This window comes from Larus michahellis, chromosome 1 (genome assembly GCF_964199755.1).
Source record: "Larus michahellis chromosome 1, bLarMic1.1, whole genome shotgun sequence".
Lineage (NCBI taxonomy): Eukaryota > Metazoa > Chordata > Aves > Charadriiformes > Laridae > Larus > Larus michahellis.
In genome coordinates this window covers 39,232,661-39,250,625 of record NC_133896.1, presented here as the reverse complement: position 1 = coordinate 39,250,625, position 17,965 = coordinate 39,232,661, and the positions used below count along the sequence as shown (strand labels likewise).

The following is a 17,965-nucleotide window of genomic DNA, read 5'->3' as shown; positions in this document are numbered from 1 at the left end:
AACAAAATATCATTATCTCCCTGGGATAACTGCTCCGCACCATACATGTGGCAAGTTAACACGCTGAATAAATTAACCACTTTAAAATTACCAACTCTTACTTCTAAAATTATACCCTAACACCACACAGCTTTCAATTAAGATGGGGAAGAGAAGTTCTTCACCCCTATGCTAATCCCACAAATTCATTTCAGTTTATTCAGTTTCATTATGCTTCTAATCATTTCCTAATCTCTCTTCTGTAAGAACACGGTTTTCTGACGCGTTATGCTTGTGGAGGCTTTCTATAAGGATGAGGAATTGTTTTTCCCTCATATTAGTCTTCAAGGGGAAAAATCTGCCCGAAGCCTTGCACGCAGCTTCACACCCGCACAGACATTTCAGAGACGGCGACATTTAAACAGATTTACAGCAAACAGAACTCGGGGATAAAATCATACCACGCTGTTACAACAGATGTAACGCTTTCCATCAATTAAAATTCTGTCGCACTTTTACCTTTTCCAAAGCAACCCGCTACCTGAGGCGGCAGCCCCAGCCCCCTGCGTGGCACGATGTGACACACGGGTCTTCTGTGCGCTCCCCGGTGACGCTGAAACAACATTCGAGGGCTGCTGCTGCTCAACAGAACGCACCATCTTTGCAGTCAATGCTCAACATCACCGTCAATCCAGCTGCTCCTGTTTCAGCTGTGCACATCTTTTAAAGGACAAAAGCAGCAGACTTCATAACTAATAAATCTTAAGTGAGGACTGAGTATTAATGGTTCTCGCATATTTTAATATTGAACGCTTCTAGCCTCTTCGAGAAGTGTCAGACACTGAAACGAAGCAACTTTCCCATCTGCCTTGAGTGCGTCAATTTGCACTTCGCTTCCTTGGGTCAGGAGTTGGATTTCAATACTAATAAGTAGCTACATAGTGAAAAAGTCATATTTAAATCAAAAAGTGGGTTTATTGTACTTTATAAAAAAGAATAAATGCGAGTTCTTGTAGCATTTGCACAAAACTATTGTCTATTTGAAGTACATGAAAAAACAGGCGAAGACAATTATTGAAAACTGTGCACTGTCACATTTTATCAGCATCTTGGCCACATGTGCAAAGGCAAAGGCAATTAACCACCCGTTGCCAATTAACCGTGAAGCCTCTCAGCACCTCACCGCATCTTCCAGCCCATCCCCTCTGAGGTTACCAGCACAAGGAAGCAGTCACTCAGCTTCCTGCCCGTTCTCGGAGATGCAAAACCATTCCCAAAGGAAAACAAACACCATCAAAATCCTGTCACTCTGACAATGCTGCACCAGCCTCCATCTCTACTTAAATAAATGCCGTTCAGGTTCAATGCAGAAGTTGTTTAAGGGAAGGAAAAAAGAAAACAAAGACATAAATCTTCCCACGCCCCTCTTCATCTGAATATAATCTGAATAATTCTCTTTATTCTGCTACAATTTCTTAAATATTCTTCTTTCGACTGTGATTTACTCAGTATGCATATTTATGTATCTACACACGTACCAGTAGACTAATTCAATAAATTAAAGCTCAAAACACCACCTCTAAGCACAAGAATATTTACAAACTGTAATAAATTAAAGATTAAAATGTGTAGGGTATTAAATAAGGATCTCAAAAACCTCACTCGTCGAGTAAGAACAATTGTCAACTTCTATGCTAAAACATCACCAACTTTGGTGCCGCTACCCGAGGCCAGAAATGTGTTTACAGGGTGACAGAGCAGGGTGACACCAGCGGGCTGGTCACCGCCCACCCACAGGGACCCCCTGTGGGGACAGAGCCGTGGACGGCAGCCTTTTGGAGCCGCAGCATCACCTACACCCTCCCCAAAACCCCGGGCAGACACCGCTTGCCAGCGGCTCCAGTAAGAACTGGAACAGACACCCACACTTATTTGTAAGGCATGTTTTGGGGGGGGAACCAAACACCCCCCCGAAGTTTTACTAGAAGTTATTAAGAATAATATTAAGCCAGAAAATAGAATTTGAAACAAAGATTCACTCCGACACAGGAGTTTGGCCATGGACGCAGAAATTAAACCTCAGCACTGGATGGAGCGGAGGGCATTTCCACGGCTATTCTCCACAACAGGAAACACGCTAAGGGAGTACAATTTCAGCTCCTAAAAGGGAAAATTTATGATGCCGTTATGCTCTTGCTTCATCTTTTGCCAAAGCAGAAAGCATTAGTGGGAGATGAAATTGGTGTTGAAGAAAAACCCCAAAGCTGAGTGACTGAGATCATTGCTCTGACCATACGTGCCTTTTAGAGAGCTGAAATACTATTTTTTTAAAAATGCGGAGCTTACTTAAGGGGACTGATTGGAAGAGAACACCAAGAACGGGATGGTACAACTTGTGCCAGCAGGACCTAGGGAAGAGCTGCTCTCCCAGGACTGCAGTTACACGGCCATCACCATGACTGCAGAGCAAGCATCGCACTGAAAAAGCATACGCCATAGGAGACGATGTAACGGACAAAGTTTTAAGTCCTCCTCAACGTACACCTCTACAATTCCTTCTCAGCTGCAGATTAGGACCGCTACTTGGTTCTGATCTGCACTTGGAAGAGCCTCTGCCAACTTCACTGCACTTAAGTTCATCACATAAAAAACCTAAGAAAAACAAATAGGAAGCAGTGTGAATTAAGGCAGGCAGCCATCTATTAGAAGCATCCCTACTTGAAAAATGTAAGTATGTGCCCCAAGGACTTCTCTATCTCGGGCTGAAGGATTATTAAGCCCCACAAAACCCGTGAAAGGCTTCTGCTGACCAAAGAACTTCAAGAACTTCGGCTACCTGCTGTCGCTTTACAAATTGCAAGGGGCAAGAAATCTGCAAAAATACAAAGAAACATATGCAACAAGGGTTGACGTTTTGTTCAGTTAAAATGAATTATGGTTAAACTTCAGAGACATCTGTATCCTTTAGTAGCATTTTTCAAAAATTAGCTGAAATGTATGAACAAAACATGACTGATCCGGTCATTCAGTCTTTACCTGTGAAGGTATTTCTTCGCAGGCAAGTAAGAACCAAGGGTTTACCGAGTCTCTCCTGTAACAGCTCTATGTCCTTTTCCTAGGTAATTCCTTGTATTCCAGGCCCTGGTTTATGGACACTTTACACCAGAGTAACTGTGGTTACTCAGCTCTGAGGTGAAGGTAATTAGAGCAGTAAAAGCCTCTGCGCTAGCACACAGGCATCAACAGTTTCCTACTGGTGTTGTTAAGGAAGCTGTTTACCCTTGTCCTGCAGGATGGTAACACAGCACAATTTCTGCATTTGGGCTACATCTTGGTGCTCCCCTGACGCTCAAACTACTCATCTGCCGTTTTCTATTGGGCAGATGATCAGCAACTACATGTAAAATTAAAAGGTGTTACAAACCTACAATTCCTCTTGTAATCTACTTTTCCATAGGAATAAATACACCTCACTGGTACAGAAACTCTCCATGTGAAAAACGGCCCGAGGAATCTGACCATATCCTGAAGATACCTTAGCTTACAAAAATATACGCACGCTACCTACTCTGAACGCACCACAGAACTGAGCCAGTCAGCAGACTGCGTAATAAAGGAACTGATAAAGTTTCACACAGCTTTTTGACAAAGTAGAGCGCGGAGACGAGAGCTAAAAGCAGTAAAGGAGAGGTCCAATGAGACCAATTTTGAGCTGGCCAAATGCCTTGCAAGAGATTTTCAGAATCCTTGTGATACGAACAGTTCAAGTTGGAAAGACTACTGAATTTTAAGAACGTTTATGTGAACTAGAACTACGGAGCTTATTTGTTTCTGCAGATGGAGGTGGACTTTTTTTCCTTGCTATTTTTATTCAAGCGAATGTTGTGACCAAGCTGCGTGCTGTACTGCTGAAGTCAAAAATGAGTGCAGAAAAAGAATACAACTGTCTCCCAATATTACATGACTTGATATTACATTTATCCTTCATTTATCTTGCCTGTTCAGGCGTCTTCTCAAGCTAAAATATTAACCAGGATAATACAGACTTCCAAACCCATAAAGCTTTTTAAAATTCAGTCTCTCAATCTGTTTAAGAGATAACTGTAAGACTGAACTTGGATTCAGCCCTGACGTTTACAATGCATGCTATAAAAATAAAAGACACACAGTACCCCTTTCTATTTCCAAAACCCTAAATGATTTTCTATCACATCTTCCCCCAATTCCTGGTAAGATCTCCCCCAGAATTTGGTTACTTGGAGGAATTTAAGTTTTGGGAATGAGGGAGACAAGATTCTATTTATTTATTTTATTGACTTATTCAGAGGGTACTGATTGAGCCCGGTGTCTTCGCCAGGCAACAGATACTGGAATCTGAAGAATCTTCTACGTTCGTAAGAGGAGGAACTCACATTAACGAACTCTTCAACATGTCTCTCCTCTCATAATCACCAAATTTGGGTTTTTAATGTATGTATTTAATGCGGTAAAACAAATATCAACAACTTGTATGGAACATAAAACACAGGCAGTTTAAAGGAATTGGTTACTTCTATTGAGGGATTTAAAATCTTCAGGTTGATTTATGAATATTAGGCTAACCTCTTAATAACTCCAGTGCATTTATTTCAGCAATTACTTTTCATACCAAATGTAAAGAGACTCAAAATATTAATTTTCCAATAAGCATACAAAAATAATTTCTTGCTCTCTTAACCAGTTTATGAAGTTCCTTTTGTTGCTTTCCAGTCAACATCCATCTAACTAAAATAAGTTAGTACAATCATTTGTATGGGCTGTCTGCACACCGGGCAGGGTTTGTTCCTCTTCTTAAGCTTCCTTGCGCACGTGAAACACGACATGAGGTGTCCCGTTTTGCCATGTACTATGCAGCCATTTTTAGGTCTGCTCTGACATATGACACAGGGCTCTATGCTGGTAACAGGTAGACTGGATTCCACGCTTTCCTCCTTGTCTTGCATTTCTCTTTTCTCAGGTTCCTTATAGTCCTCCTGACTGCTACAAAACATGCTGCTCGATGTCGATGGCTGAGAATAATCTTCACTTTCCTGGGACTCAGAAATTTGTACTGCTTTATCCTCATTCTCTTCCATGGCCGGTTCTTTGTCTTCCGTCATTTTCACTTTCTTGCAGTCAGGAACATCAAAACCTTCTTCAGACTCCAGGGGGAAGTTAGTTTCTGACTTGCTCTTTTCCAATTTATCACTCTTTTCATCTGGAAGCCAGTCCTCACGAAGGGCCCAGCATCTGTGGCAATGTCGTGGTAGCGGGGGATTCATTTCGCTACATTCGGGACACTTCCAATAATCCTTTAGTGAATTAAAGGTTGGAACAGCTTAAGATACTTGACATGCTTACCATTGACGTATTCAGAGATTATAAACAATTTATTACTGCCAAACTAATAGTTATGTTGAGCTATTGACTTGTTTATAATTTAAAAATTCCATTCAGTGTTTGGTCTCATTTTATGGTTCTAGATTAGAACAGTATGATGTTTAAGAGACTCTGACTTTCTTCTTGCAGTAGATTTGTGAAATAAAAATAGAGGTAGAACAACAATGATTTATATTTCTTAGGCAAAATTGAAGAAACCAGACCACAAAAGTTTTCAGAGAACCTCAGGAAAAACTTCTTTCTGATAAAAAGGTCCCCATTACCATTATTTTCAACAATGGACTTCTGAAATGGAAACTATTCAAGACTGAAGGAACATTTAAGCTGTGGGATGTTTAAGCTGTTGGGCTGCAAAACGGCCGGGTGAGGGCACTCTGACACAGTATTACAAAATAAAAACATCGGGCGTTGGTGGGGGGGCGGACAGGGAGGGCTGTAACACTGTCTCAGAGGTTATTCCATAGGGTACGCTGAAAATAAGGCACTATCTATCTCATTAAAAATACACTTCATTTTTAAGGAGAAAGACCCTTCTCAGAAATAATGTATGCCATAGGGGGAATAAAACCAAAAAATAAAACAAAACTTATTTAGAAGATTCAAAGCACTTTTTGTTTGAGTCCTGAATAACATCAGTGACATCAAAAGCTTAGAAGACCAATTTTAAGTCCTAAAAATAACATTTAGACATATTTTTCCACCCACAAACAGCGCTATGTTTTCAGATGGTGGCAAGCCCTGTGTTCTACACACAGAGCAAAGTCCCTCAGTCCCATCAAGGGACTGGAACATTTCAGACAGTTTTGGACAACAGCTTTATTCAAGCTTCAACCGTGAAAAGCAAATAATAAATAAAAATGTCTACATACTTTGCCTCAAAACCCTGAATTTATTACCACACTTCAAGAAAGGTCTCACAGAATTCAGAAAGAGCCTCAAATCTTTTAATTTTACAGTACTGTTCTGTAAACAGGTTTGCCTTCTCATTTGTATGCTACAGATTCCTTCATTCAGGTAAGACAATAAAACTAGACATTATGATTTATAGGAAGAATTTTTTAAATATACATGACTAAGATTTTTTTTTTTTCATTTTGTGCAAAAAGTCAGATTTAGGCTCCAAATAATTTTGTTCCATTAAGTCAGTGAAACCGTGAGTTAGTGTGGGGGGTTTTTTTTAATGGATTAGGAAGCTTACTAATTAAAAAAAAAAAAATCTATCAAGGTTCCTTAACAATCACATGTTCAATAATTAAAATATTGTCTTGGAATCTTCAAGCGTACAAGAAAAAGTCAATTTAATTCTTAAAAAATTACTGGTAGCAACAAAATTTATCTGTACTCCTTGATCTACTCTGTCAGTTCACCCAACTTATGATGCTTTGCCGAAGAAGTTACTACTCACGGCTAGAGAAATCTCTGGATCTTCATCAAATGAATCAGCATCACTATCGTCATCCTGGTAAATTGTCAGCTGATATACCTGGTTTAAATTAAAAAAAAAAAAAAAAAAAAAAAAGCATTGATAGCTTTCCAGATAGACTTTTAATCAAATGTAATAAATAGGGCATATACATTCATTTATGCTTGCAAGTAACTCCACAAAATCTGATGACTGGTTTGGGGGAAGAGAATTCTGTTCACACTTGTAACCCAGTTTGAAGAAAAATGTAGACTAGACAGATTGAAGGTACCACTTTCTAGAGTAGAAGTGATGCCCCTCTATTCAAGTCTGGTGAGGGCACACCTGGAGCACTGTATCCAGCTCTGGGCTCCCCAGTACATAAGAGATATGGAGCTACTGGAGAGAGTCCAGCAAAGGGCCACTAAGATTATTAAGGGATTGGAGGAGCTCTCACAAGAGCAAAGGCTGAGAGTGCTGGGACCGTTCAGCCTGGAAAAGAGAAGGCTTAGGGATGGTCTTATCAATGTGTGCCTGAAAGGAGGGTATAGAGAAGATGGAGCCAGGCTCTCTTCAATGGTGTCCAATGATGGGATAGGAGGAAATTGGCACAAATTAAAACACAGGAGGTCCTGCCTGAATGTAAGGAGACACTTTTTTTACTGTGAGAGTGACCAAACACTGCCACAGGTTGCCCTCCATCCTTGAAGATACTCAGAAGTCATGTGGACACAGTCCCACACAATAGCTCTGCATGAGCCAGGGTGGGTGGCTGAGATGACCTCCAGAGGCCCCTTCCAACCTCAACCATTCTGCAATTCTCAACACTGGTGTTGGGAGCAGGGCCACCCTCATCCCTTCTTCCTCCAAATCATCATTTTATCTCACGGTGCAGCTCCACAGCACTGTAACCCGGTCTACATCAGTACAGTCAGTCCCATTCAGCCTCTCAAGTATCACAGTCATGTATGTCCCTGGCGAATTCTGCCTCTGGTACTTACCCAAACTTGCCATGAGCTGATTCACCTCTTTGAAGTAACAGAAAACTAACTCAGAAAAAAAAATAATTTCCCACTTCATTCCTAACATTCCATGTATCTACAGCTTTTGAAAATTATGGTAATCACAACTTTGCTGTCTTCTTGCCTCCTAAAGAAAATTTCTAAAATTGAGTTTCAGCATCTCTTTGAAACATTTATATTCATGGAGGCAAATGATTCAGAAATATCCCTTTGCAAAGAGTTACTAGGAAAGTCTTCATTCAGTGTCAAAAGTGTTGTCAAAGCTCGACATGTATTTCTAGAACTAAAAATGTAGGAATAGACTCCAACAGCTAGTGAGTGAAGTTAAACAGACAGACTTTTCCAGACTGTCAAGAGTCTGTTTCAGAGACCAGGGAAAGCCTTAGCACTGTTCCAGTTATTGCCTGGTGGGTGCATGATGGTGACCCAACTGCATAGGTATGTAAGTTGATTTAACCAATGATAAGTCCAGTTCATCACATAGCACGCACAGTCCAGAAATAAACCTGAGGAGTGAGTTACTTCATGTTGGAATCTTAACGTGAAGTATTCCTGTAAGTGTCCTTCCCCTCTCACTCCCCCAGTCAAAAAACCCTGAAACAAAAGAACTACATACCTCATCATCTTCATCTGTGAGCTCCTGCCCTTCTTCATTATGGCTATAATCTTCTGAATAAATAGACTCAACTTCAAACTCTACACTGAACTGGTCTGAAACAGAACTGTGGTCAAACCAATCAGAGTTTTCACTTAATGAACTGGCATCAAGATCCTGAAAAAAAGAGAAAGAAAGTACACATTGAACCTCACTAGTCCATATCCATACCCATTACTGTTAAGACAGTTCATAAGATAAAACCAAACTACGTAGTTTAATTAGCTATGGAAGAAATGAGACCAGCTGCTGTCAGATAGAACATCTTTTATGAGACAAATGAGTTATAGGTGGCTAAAAATAAAGCTAGATCTAAAAGCCTTTTGACAGCTCTGCAATAGAAGCTGCAGTGAAACTACAGCCAGCTTGCAGACTGCTAGACTGCTGCTACTATTTCACCAAGGCTCTCCTAAAAAGTGAAGGAACGGATGCAAGAAGATGCTGTCTTTTGTCTGCATGTCATTACAATTTCTATTCTCATCAACTTTTTTTAACCATAATTTGAGACAGTGGCTAAAGAATTCTAAAACAGCAAAAGTGAAGACACAGTATTAGTTCTGTCAATTCAAAATACAGTATATGACTAGGAACACTAGTAGTTTAGCTCTTCATGACTTAACCCAGACACAGATAATTTGCCTCAGCATTTGCTGAAAACAACAACACAGAACAGTAAAGGTTTGGAAAATGAATACAATGTGATCATCAGGACACTATTATGTACAGTTACTGAAGCTGTACTGCAACCACCAGATGGCTCAGAAGCACCAACTATTCTGCATTACAGAATATCTGTAGCTGCTTTTCTTCTCTTAGCATTCTAAGAAATATTTATTTTAAAACACAAACACTGTGCCAAGCAGTAAGAATCTGTTTTTTAAAGAATATCCAGAATTAGTATTTTAAAAAGTTTCACTTAAGCTTTGTCAGCAGATCTACGAAAGACTCCAACTCCACCCACACACCAACTTTTCTTTCAGCCCTTTTCTTTCCTCAGATACTGATGCTTTTAATTAAGAACATGATGTTTTAAGATGCATATTTGCACTCGTGGTATCTGCAAAATTTGTACCACAAAAATACACATTTTGACTTACAGGAATGGAAAGAGAATCTGTTGAATCGCTGCTATTGCTTCTTTCACGGCACAAACCACTGACTACACACCATGAGAGACTTTCATCAAACGTCAACGAAATGCTGTCCGACTTGTGTCGTTTTCTTCTGTCACTATGCAGGTCATCTGAAGAATTTTCTTCTGGGCACATTCAAGAATTTTTATTACTCTAAAAACATCTACGCAATGCACAGTTTTGAATATTCTTAACAGAAGCTTAAAATGTAATTTACTTATATGGGAATTTCAGGAAAACAATGTCATTCAGTATTACTTTGTGGACAAAAAAAGTAAAGGCACCAAAAACTTTTTTAAAAAAGACACAGTAACACTGTGAAACATTTAAGTGTGAAACATTCCTGAAAACAGTATTTTAGGGGCTGGCTTCACCCGCTTGTCCCATCAGTACAGCTTGTAAATGGCAGTTTCCACATGCAGGAAATAAAACAACAGGAAGCATTTTTACTCCACTTCACACATGACTTGTTAAATCCCTCCTGATTTTAAGAAATACAGTTCAGATCTTAATTGTCCGAGCTCCCTCTACAGTCAGTAGACAGAAAGGCACTTTCAGAGGGCTTCTTAATCCATCACAGAATTAGCAGGGAGACAGAGAAAATAGCTCCCATGTCACATGCATACAAAGGACCTCATGCTAGGCAAGAAAAGTTCAGGTTCAAGTTTCAGATACCTCAACAAATTTATCAGTTAATAGTTGTACGATACGTAATTGCATTTACTCAACTGGATTTTTGTAACAAACCATTATGACTTTCACCACACGCTAGCAAGAAAATCTTCAAGGCATGCTGTGTAAAAATTGAACTCTGAAAGCATTGCTTTAAGCTGTGATTACTAAACATTCTTGGTTTGAAGGCAAAAAGACAATGCTTTTTCAATACATCATGTTTTGAAACAACCACCTACAGCAGCATAAGGAGTAGGGGGACAGCATTTTAGGGGTAGGTAAGTAAAAATTCAGCTCCGCTGACTTTTAAGGGTATTTGGTAAGAAATGATTTTATGAAAAAAAAGTGTTGCAAAGTCAGTATGTAAGTGCAGCGGAGTGAAAACTCCCCAAGAGGCCTGACAACTTGGTTCAACAGTCCTCAGTATGAGCCTGCTGCCCCCCTACAGGTGCCTTTTGCACCCACCCTCTATTGCCCAGCCTCTCCCTTGCCTTGCACAACACACCCTGACAATCCATGAGTCTTCAAGTCTTGAATCTTTCATTGTAAAAGAAAAGAGAACAAAACACTTGTACATACTTTGAGACTTCTCTTACTTTCCCTTGGTGCTTCTTGGCTCAGCCCCTCTCTTTTCTTTTCTTTTTCCGCCCTGAGAGCCCCACCAAATTTGGTGCCCCCAGGCCCAAGGGTTGCTCCTGTCCATCGTTGTCCTCATTTAGTTGTCATGGCTCCATGCTGAACTGATACTGTATCACCACAAGGTTTCTATACACTATGTAAGCGGCTCCAAAGGAGCCGCTACCATCCCAATTTAACAAGAATAGTGGTTTAAAAGGAAGATTTCCTATAAATTAGAAAAAAAGTGTATATAAAAACACTATATTAAAAGAACTTTTAAGGTTGTAACAAACTAATAAAAGGATGCAAAGACAGAGTTAATAATCAAACCTACAATAAGTAAGCACAACACAGGACTTTATGTGCTCTGGGTCATGCCTAAATATTACAGGTTATGATGTTTAACTGAGACTTTCCATCCTTTCACCAGTTTTTGTTACAACATTAAAATGTTCTTTTAATTTAGTGCAAACCGCTCAGCAACGCAGCACAGTTTTTGGACTGACTAACATGACAGTGGCCTACGATGAACACAAAAAAATACTAAGCAAAAGCTGAGGAACTGAAAAATGTTCCTGAGCAACTGAAGAAAAGAAAGTTCTATGCAGCGACAGAAGGTTACCACTGCCCAGGTAATTATAACCGTCAAGTCATAAGGTAACAGAAGTAAGTGATGGAACAAACTAAAGTAAGAAATTCCACAGAATAGTATTTAAGTAGAACTGTACAGAACACTTCCACTGAGAAACTTACTGTGCTGACCAGCTTGTTATTTGCTAATTATCAGAAGAAATATTGTGCATTTTGAAAATTTATTTGCCAGTGATTACTGAATAACCACAGTAAAGAGAAAGAGACGTTTTAAGAAGTGCTTAATGAATGGTCAGGTACCTAAACGTCCAAAATCATCCCATGTTACTACCAGACTCCTAACATCTGCCACCAATTGAAATCCAATGATAACTGCTTTTAGAGAGCACACAAAATGTGAAATGTTGTGGCTGTCTACAGAGGGAATTGAAATGAATTTGATTACTACAGTCTATTACAAACAAGAGTGTTCTCATCATGAAGACAACATAATTGATTAAGTTCTGCTGATGAGAACAAGTTTAACAGCTCTGTGGAACCAGTTATTCCATCACCTTATTAACAGTTCTAGAGATCCAAACAGTAACATGACACTGGAGGAAGGAATACAAGGCATCGTGTACTTCTTCTAGACTGAACATTTTGTTTTAGATAAGCAGAGAAAGATGAACAGTATTTGTCAGCGTCTTTCAGAGACAGTAATGCAACAGAACGTACTTTTTTTCCTAAGTGGCTATGCTACTGAAAGTTCTGTGTCATAAATTTGCACATACCAGATTCACTGTGTGTTCTCCTCCTAGAAGATGTAGTTGGTCGGGAAGTCACGTTTGATGAAGTTTGCTTCTCTTCTATCTCTTGCATAGATTCCTGGTGAACAGAAATACTAAGTAAGCCTGAGCATGAATACAGGTAAAAGGCTGGAACCAACTAATTGCATCTAAACCACTGACATGATCATGCAAAACTAAACAGAATTTACGTTTCAGAACATTCACTAAAAAGAAAAAAAATCACCTTTAGAACATTTTCTTCTTCAAGCTGAAATCTGGCATCATCCTCAGGTGTGTCAGCAAGCGTAGAGTCTGAAACCACACCAAACCAAACAAACGTAACACAGCACAGCAGAAAAACTCAATTTCAGGGTCAAAAATGTTACAGTAAAAGCAAGGGAGAGAAGTTAAGGGCACTAACTAATTAATAAGCTGAAGTTAACAACACAATGCCTTTACAAAGTAAAATATAAACAGAACTTAACATCCAGACATTTTGCAACAATGGATAAAACAACCCCATTTGTTTGCTTTTCAGGTGTGTGCAGTGCTTTCCCTGTAACATTACTGAACTGGGAAAGTGGGGCGGAAGAAGAAATCTCGATCACAAAATAGCTCAGAATTTTATTATAAATGCCTTCACATGAAGGCTGTGCATTAGCTGGGATTCTGCAGTTATGAAGAATATAGGCAGGAAATATTTTACACTTCCTCCTCTCTGGAGTATATTTTACTAGCTCTCACCTTCTGGGAACACTGAATTTAAAAGACATTAAATAGAAGAAAAAATTAACTGTTGTTAATTATACATGCTTATGATCAGACAGACCCTGAATTAATAAATTATCTTTCAAGAAAATAATTTGAGAGCTAATTTAAGTTGGCAAGCATAACAATGAAGGGTAATAAAGAGCATGTTTCCCATCTTCACCAGCTGAACACTTGCCTTTTCGAAAAATCAGAAACAAAGGGTGTCCTAATATGGATTTAGAAGACAATTTACAAAACAGCCTCCACTGTTTAACTTCTGGTTCACTCCTTGCATTAGTAAAAAAATACAGCTATATCGAGCATTTTTATACTGTAAAAGATGACTGTATGTAACGATTCTCCATTTATGGAGTGGCTACCCACAAAGCTACCACAAAGCTACTTTTTTAAGTATACAGACCTTTCAAAAGAGTACTCAGTGTAGCTGAGGGTGAGCAGTTCTAAATGTACTCCACGCTAAGTTTTGAAAGTTAAAACAGAACACTAACAGAAAGAATAAAAAGCATTCACCCTGACTTTAATGCTGGAAACTTCAGGAAGTTAATTTTTGATACGAAAACCTTTTATGTTCTTGAGGGCTTTATCCATAAGACAGACAAGCAAACTACTAATTTTTCAATTTAGTCCTCTTTTGTGTTCAGCTCTGATTATGCTTGTTCTGGTTCTAGTCTGACAAAATTACCCAAATGCTGTTCAGATTTTTATTTTTTTTTCTCCCCCAGAAGAAACAGCATTTGTTTTGGTTCACTATTTGTGATTGCTCTGGATAGCAGCATATAAAACCAAATAGCTAATTATGGAGAGACAGATGTTATCTGATCACTACATGCAAGATACGTTAATGTAAGTTGTATTTTTCCCTACTACTTTTTCCCCACAACAAAAGGTCCTCCCAAACTAGCTTACCTTGTTGATTGATTGCTACCAGATTTCTGGAAATCATTGAATATAGTCTCCTTAGATGGGGATAAAGAAAGAGATGTTGCAAATTAGCTGCATGTAAATATAAAAGAGAGCTTACCATCTTTGAAGATGCAAAGAGTTAAAAAAGGCCATACGCATTATGTCCTCCATTATTTCACAACCAGACTCTCAGAAAAGAATCCCATTTTACCTGTGTTCTTTTACTGAAAAGCTTGTTACTCCAAATAAATCCCCCAGGAGATCATTTGCACAGTGTACAATATGTTGCTGTTTTTCATCATATAATTGTTTAGACATAATATATTGTCCAAGATAGAATATTACCTGTAAAATAAATGACAGACACAGACATTAACTACCCAGGTTCTGTTGCTTCAAGATTAAATGTAAGAGAAAACACATCAAATTCATTGAGATTTGCTCTTCAGACATTGATTGCCTAAAACTCCCTTTGAGCTGTGATTTTCACCTATCATTCCGCAAGTACTTTACTATTCTACTAACCACCAGATACTTCTGTTCAGATTTTGAGGAACTTGCTTAAATGCCACCTAACAAGTCAGCACAATAAAAACAATACCTTGTTCTCAATATCTTCTAGATAAGCTGTGAACTACACTGCCCCCTATTCACCCAAAACAAAAGAACAATCCTCTGTATTCACTGTAATCTACCTTTAGTGATTAGAAGTTCTCACCTCCTTCATAGTAAAAGTGTCCTTTTCTGCACCAGCTAACTTTAACAACTTCAACAATAGTGGCTTTGGTTTAACCTGTGCGGGGAAGAAGAAAAACAGTATGCACCAATTATTCGCCAAACAAAACACTATTTACACAAGTAAGCTTCCTCCTTCTGCATTGGTCTGATATACAAACATACAACTACATTAAAACCTACCCACAGACAAGTTTTTCACATTTTTAAAGTTAAACTTAAAAGAAAATAACGCAAACCCAGTCATACTAAAATTCTCATATGGTGCATCTTAGCTGAAACACCAGTATTCCATTAGTACATACAGATTTCTCCATTTGAGCTACAGGATTCATTTGGTGGTGTCAAATACAGGGCTGGGTACTGGGGAATCCCGCTTCAATCCTTTGAGTCATTACAGTGACTCCCAAAGGGGAGGGAGAAAGGCAAACGGACCTTTGTGACTACCTGTTAGGTCCAGAGTACGAGTCACACTGGTCCATGTCTTTTCTAGTCCCTTCCTGTGACAGTTTCTGAGGCTGCAGTTTTGCATTTGACAGCTGGGCTGCTTTACCTCTGAAGAATTTTTTTATATGGGATAAGCACACTCTGTCCTTTCCACCCTATTTCAATCACTCCTACCTCTGCAATGGCCTCCCACTCCCGGACCGTGCCAGCAGAGTTATAGTGGCAGCCAGTCTATGACAACTTCTGAGGCAGAGGAGGTAAAAGTTTTTTTTTAAAAAAAAAAAAAAAAAAATAAATCACTTCCCTCCTCTTTTTTTTTTACTTTTGGTTTTGGTTTTTTTTCCTCTTCTGGCCAGAGCAGTGTCTGGATCCCATTCACTGCACTGTTCAAGAAACCACTGTGCCAACACCACTGCAGGAGGTGCTCTCACAACGGCCAAGAGAATGCCTGTCGAGCCACTGGAATTCCCAGTGCAGTATATTCTAGCATTGCCACTTTAACAATAGCATAACCATTCTAAGAACAGACTAATATCTACCTATCCTAATACATTCCCTAAAATAAGAAAAGAATATTATAGAAAAGAAACACTCTATAGGAAAGCGTGAATAAAATATCATGAGAAGGAATAAACACTTAAGGGAATAGGGGGAACTTGCCTACATTCCATTTCAACTATCTACTAAAATCAATGTTAAGTTTTAGTGCGTTAACAAGAGACGAGCTGCAAGAGTCACATATAATGAAAACAATAAACAAGCTTGCAGACAACCTTAGAGCACGCAGCATATATTACAGTTTCATAAAGGAAGCAAACAGTAACTTATTAAACTGCTAATGACAGCTGAGCATAGGAAGGCAAAGCACAGTTTCAGATCTCTGCATCCACAACTAGACCCATGGGTTCAGAACCTTTTAGTCCTCAGCCCTCTCTCCCCGACTCCTGCAAGTATAAATTTCTGCCACGCAGATCTGACAGCAGACAATAGCATCACATTATGATGACTTACAAAAAGACGAAGCAAACGAAAAAAAAACAACTTTGAACAGACTGCTGTTCTGCTACTTCGCTTTTTTTTTTTTTAAGTTCTGCTATCAGTCTACACTTTTAAGCTTTACCCTTGTACAAAGAGGCATCTAGTTCAACTACCATTGTACACATGCCGATTTTAATTCGCATCTCGGGTATAACACACAGGCTTCATCCTCAGGAAAACTTGCGCAGAAAAGCCAGGACAGCAGAACTGTCATTGTATCATGGAAAGCCTGGATATGCAAAGCCATAAACACAAATGAAGACTCTAAGTACAACTTGCTTATGAATCCGATAGAGAAGAAAATAAAAATGCTAAATTCAAAAAACCTTCAGTTGTCACGACAAGATTATTTCACAACCAGTGTACGTTTTGCACAACGTAGATCTTCCACAACTCTTCAGTTATGAACTGTTAACAATTTCCACCACAAAATACTTACCATGATCAAATCAGACCTTAAGATCCTTTTTATTAAACGAAAGCAACCTGACCAGCAAAGGTCTCCAGGAAACGGAGTCTAGAGCTACACCATCACCCCCGACTCTCAAGCACGAATGAGATACATTTGCTTCACAATTACAGGATCAAAGACAGACCATCTTCACCGGATTTCCTGCCTTTTCTCTAACAATCGCTTGCTGAGCAAAGCAGCCCTTTTGAATTTGCAAATAAAAACCCTACAAAACGCATGAAAAATTCGCGCATCCAACAGAGCTACTGACCAGCGCCTCTTGCTCCGAAGCGGTGACAGAAGCAGCATCCGTCAGGGAGGACATCTCGGTATTGCACATTTGCCTGTAATTAAGGGGAGAAAAACCTCAAAACACGGAACACTGCTACACAACTCGAGACTGCCCGCCGGGGACAGAGAGACCCCCGGGACGGGCTCAGGGCCGCGCTCCGCAGCCCCGGCGGTGCCCACTCACCTCGGTGCCCTCGTCCAACCCCCACGCCGGAATCCGGCGGCGGGTATCTGGGCCGAGTCGGACCGGGACGGGCCGTGCCTTATATAGCGCTGCCAAGAGGAGGCATGTCGGGGCTTAGCTCCTCCGCCGGCCGCGGCCTGACATGCCTGAGCATGACCAGGAGCGGCGGCGCTGCCGAGTCACCGCGGGGGGGACCGACGAGGAGGGGCCGACGCTGACTCACCACGGCTACCAGAGCGGGAGGGGTGGGGGGGGCGGCGTTGTGCAGAAACAGCCCCGTCTCTGCACCCTCCCCCCCTACACCGCCCCGCACCGGCCCCACTCTCCCCCCCCGCCCCGCCGGCGGAAAACGCGGCGCTCGCCTCAGTGCCGCGCCCCGAGCGAGTCCCCCGCCGGGCCTCAGCCGCCCCACCCCGGGCACCCAGGCCCGCCCCGCTCGAAAAGCGAGACCCGAGCGACCCCTCAGCCCCTGCCCCGAGCCAGCCGTGATCCCCCACGCACCGCTGGCCACTCCGCTGCCCGGCCCGCGGAGGACCGGGGGAGGGAAGGGAGGCCCTACCACGCCGCAGCGCGGTCCGAGCCCCACGCCGCCATTTTGGCCGCCCGTTGGTGTCCCCAGCGCCCCCTAACGGCTGCGGGGCAACGGCCGCGCCGCGCGCAGGCAGCGGGGCAACGGCCGCGGTCCTGAGGCGACGCCTAACGCCCGGGCGGCTGAGGGCCGTGCTCGGTGGCCGGCCCGCCAGTCCCCGGGGCGTTACGGGATGGAGAGACAGAGCCCGGGCACCGCCTTTCCCTTGCGCCCGGCGCCGCGGGCCCGACCTGAGGGACAAACGGGGCGAAGGCCCGGCGGCAGTAGGCGCTGTGAGAGCCGCGGGAAGGGGGAGG

General features: G+C 41.2%; 1 protein-coding gene across 4 annotated transcripts; it reads right to left on the bottom strand.

Moving 5' to 3' along the window:
* Positions 1–3,940: 3,940 nt before the first annotated feature.
* On the bottom strand, positions 3,941–17,704 carry MDM2 (MDM2 proto-oncogene). Of its 4 annotated transcripts, none has more exons than XM_074572831.1 (12): positions 17,582–17,702; positions 17,081–17,169; positions 16,877–16,949; positions 14,653–14,727; positions 14,146–14,279; positions 13,938–13,987; positions 12,505–12,572; positions 12,264–12,357; positions 9,574–9,734; positions 8,438–8,593; positions 6,803–6,880; positions 3,941–5,309 (listed from the first exon to the last, which is right to left on the bottom strand). In XM_074572831.1, the coding sequence occupies exons 3-12, from the start codon at positions 16,943–16,945 to the stop codon at positions 4,740–4,742; spliced, it is 1,455 nt and encodes a 484-aa protein (XP_074428932.1). In that variant the 5' UTR covers positions 16,946–16,949; positions 17,081–17,169; positions 17,582–17,702; the 3' UTR covers positions 3,941–4,739. The 4 variants fall into 4 exon arrangements, with proteins under 4 accessions (XP_074428932.1, XP_074428945.1, XP_074428923.1 ...); XM_074572844.1 differs by having other exon boundaries at positions 9,574–9,731; XM_074572822.1 differs by lacking the exon at positions 17,081–17,169 and having other exon boundaries at positions 17,582–17,704.
* Positions 17,705–17,965: the final 261 nt, after the last annotated feature.